At 32.0% G+C, this 2,801-nt stretch overlaps 1 protein-coding gene across 1 annotated transcript in view; it reads left to right on the top strand.

Moving 5' to 3' along the window:
• LOC106879977 (proto-oncogene tyrosine-protein kinase ROS) overlaps window positions 1-2,801 on the top strand; it is a 330,537-nt gene that overhangs the window by 305,519 nt on the left and 22,217 nt on the right. The window contains exons 37-38 of the mRNA XM_052976515.1: window positions 837-1,033; window positions 2,522-2,652. Of these exons, the coding sequence (XP_052832475.1) occupies window positions 837-1,033; window positions 2,522-2,652 (328 nt within the window). The remainder of the gene's footprint in view (window positions 1-836; window positions 1,034-2,521; window positions 2,653-2,801) is intronic.

Here is a 2,801-nt window from a genome sequence, read left to right as displayed (position 1 = left end):
ATACACACATGCACAATCTATCTATATATATATATAATTATTACAAATTAAAAGGGTAAAGGATTATCAATTTATTAATTTATTAATAAATCAACAATTAATAATTTTTACCAAGCCCTTCGGTATGTAAGCACCATTATCGGTGGAGAACTTATTTTAAAAGTTCATATATATTTATAAACATAATTAAGGGATCAGCAAATATTTGCTTCACCACATACAAGAAGTTCAGAAATAGCAGCTAAAAAAGCTGAGACTCCAACAGATAGAATTACTTGTAACTCACAAAGGCAAAAACAAGAAGAAAAAACAATGAAAACTAACCATTCCGAAGATTAATCGTAGACGCGTTTCTGGATTATGAGTGATAAATACTCAATTCCCTTCATCAATACGATATTCCAGTCATAAATTCGACCATGCTAGCAAACTGTGCATGCATGAACGAGTAACATTCTACATCGACACAAACCTGAAAGCATAACCGAATCTACCTCGGCCAGCCAGTCCACTATCCTTCCTTCAAGATATATATATATATATGCATTCACATATACTTATAAGTATATATGCATATACATATATATGAATATGCACAGTATAGAACTGGTACTTTATTTATGAGCTCCTAAAGAATGAAAGGCAAAAAAATCAACCTTCTTAGGACTTGGACACAGAAGTTAGAAAGCTGGAATAAATACCACATGGTACATAATCCAACTCTTTAGTGAATCTATTAACAAGTTTGTTAACAAATCTAATAATTAGTCTCTTAACAAGTTTGTTGTTAGTTTGTTGCCTGTGAAAATGTAAAGGTATGAAATGGCTGTTTAATTAATTTCACCTATGATTTAATTCCCACTCTACAGGGATATCTTTGTATGTCTATTAAACACAGGTCGTTTGGTGTTTTAATGTGGGAGGTTATCACATACGGTCAACAACCTTATCCAGCTCGAACAAATTTAGAAGTTTTACAGTATGTCCGATCAGGAGGCAGATTGGATCGGCCAGAAAACTGCCCGGAATATTTGTAAGAAGAGCAATTTTTCACTTGCTTTTTTCCATTGTCTTTTCCTTCCTTATTGTTTCTACAGAATTAATATTGTTTGTTTCTCATTAATCTTGAAATGATAATTTATAACAACCATAGAATTATTGTTAACTGTTGTTAACATATCAAGATTGGGATTAGAATAACTTATTAGAACTACCATTAATTGATGTTTACTGCTCAAAAACTACTGTTAGCCAGTGTTCACTGAACATAAAATTATTGTTAACTGTTATTAATGTATCAAAACTGGGATTAGAGTGAACTACTGTTAACTGATGTTCACCAGTTATAAACTGTTGTTAACCAGTGTTTACTCACTGTGGGCATTGTTAACCAGTGTTCATTATGAAGGGCTTGTGTTAACCGGCAAAAGCTTGTTAACTGATGCTCACTGGTGAGAAATTGTTAACCTATGTTCATTGGTCAGAAACTCTTGTCAGTTAATGTTCACTGATCAGAGTTTACTGATGCTCACTGGTGAGAAACTGTTAACAAGTTCAAAACAATTATTAGATGTTTATTGGTAGAGTCACGCTTTGTTGTCTCCACTTCATTATCACTACTGTTACTACTACTAGTACTACTACTACTACTACTACTACTGTTGCTACTGCTGTTAACTTTTAGAATTGTTATTGATTCAATTCTTCTTTACTAAACTCTCAACTACAGCAGTTTAGAATCCCTGAAGACATTTTGTAATCCCTAGTCCAGTTTATTTCTGTTCCAAGCTCAAATTCTTGCTGGAATTGGTCTCCCATTTGGCCTTCCTTCCAAGCTCACAGAATTGTCAAGAATCAACATAAACTGTCATAACTTTTTCCCATTTGCAAACTGGAGCAAAAATTGATTTCTGAACTTGGGGTTCGTTAAAGTCAGTTTAACCCTTTTAACAATCAGATTACTCTGTCAAATATTCTGCTTCTTTATTCACATTGCTTTGAATTAACTATTCATTATCTTGTAGCTTTGAGATTAGGGTAGGTAAGAGAGGTCAGATATGCTAAGGGCTTAATAATTTTAAAAAATCAATACGGTCCACATTTCTAAGGGTTTTCTTGGGGAAAAACATGGACAGAATCATAAAGAATAACCACTGAAATTAACTAAACTTCAAGGAAATATGTATTCATGTCTTTAACTCTTTTATTGTAGAAATTAGATATATCCATTCAAAATTTCCGTACCCTTAACCACGGGAAGCAGTTTTTTTTTTACACCAATCTATCTTTGGTCAAAGAATGTCATGTTTGAAACTTTTTTTATATATTTAGTTATATCAAGTTTATTGAGGCAATGTGACTACCAGAAAATACCAATTCCATTTTCTGATAGATTTTTAACATCATTTCTAGAAGAACCATGAAATTTAATTTTACAGTTAAAGGGTGGTTGGAGATTTCAGTAGCAATACCATCTTGTATTGATGCCATGTAAGTGTGTTCCAATCATTTCTAATACTAGATATCAATTAAAACTGAACTGTTGGAGCTATGCACCTGAAGACCGACCAACTTCATCATATATCCTGGAACAACTGGAACTTTTCTACCAGAGACTTTTTGAAGAATCAATGCTGAACAAAAACACTACAAGTAAGCAAAACAATAAAAAAAAAAACCCACAAAAATAAATATTTATAGATTTCAGATAGATATGTGCATGTGGGTGTGTGTGGAGATATATGTATGTATGTATGTATATATATATATATATATATATATATATATATATATATATATAT

The sequence above is a fragment of the Octopus bimaculoides genome, chromosome 24 (genome assembly GCF_001194135.2).
Source record: "Octopus bimaculoides isolate UCB-OBI-ISO-001 chromosome 24, ASM119413v2, whole genome shotgun sequence".
Classification (NCBI taxonomy): Eukaryota; Metazoa; Mollusca; class Cephalopoda; order Octopoda; family Octopodidae; genus Octopus; species Octopus bimaculoides.
The sequence above is the reverse complement of the archived record's forward strand: the minus strand, read 5'-3'. Positions and strand labels throughout refer to the sequence as shown.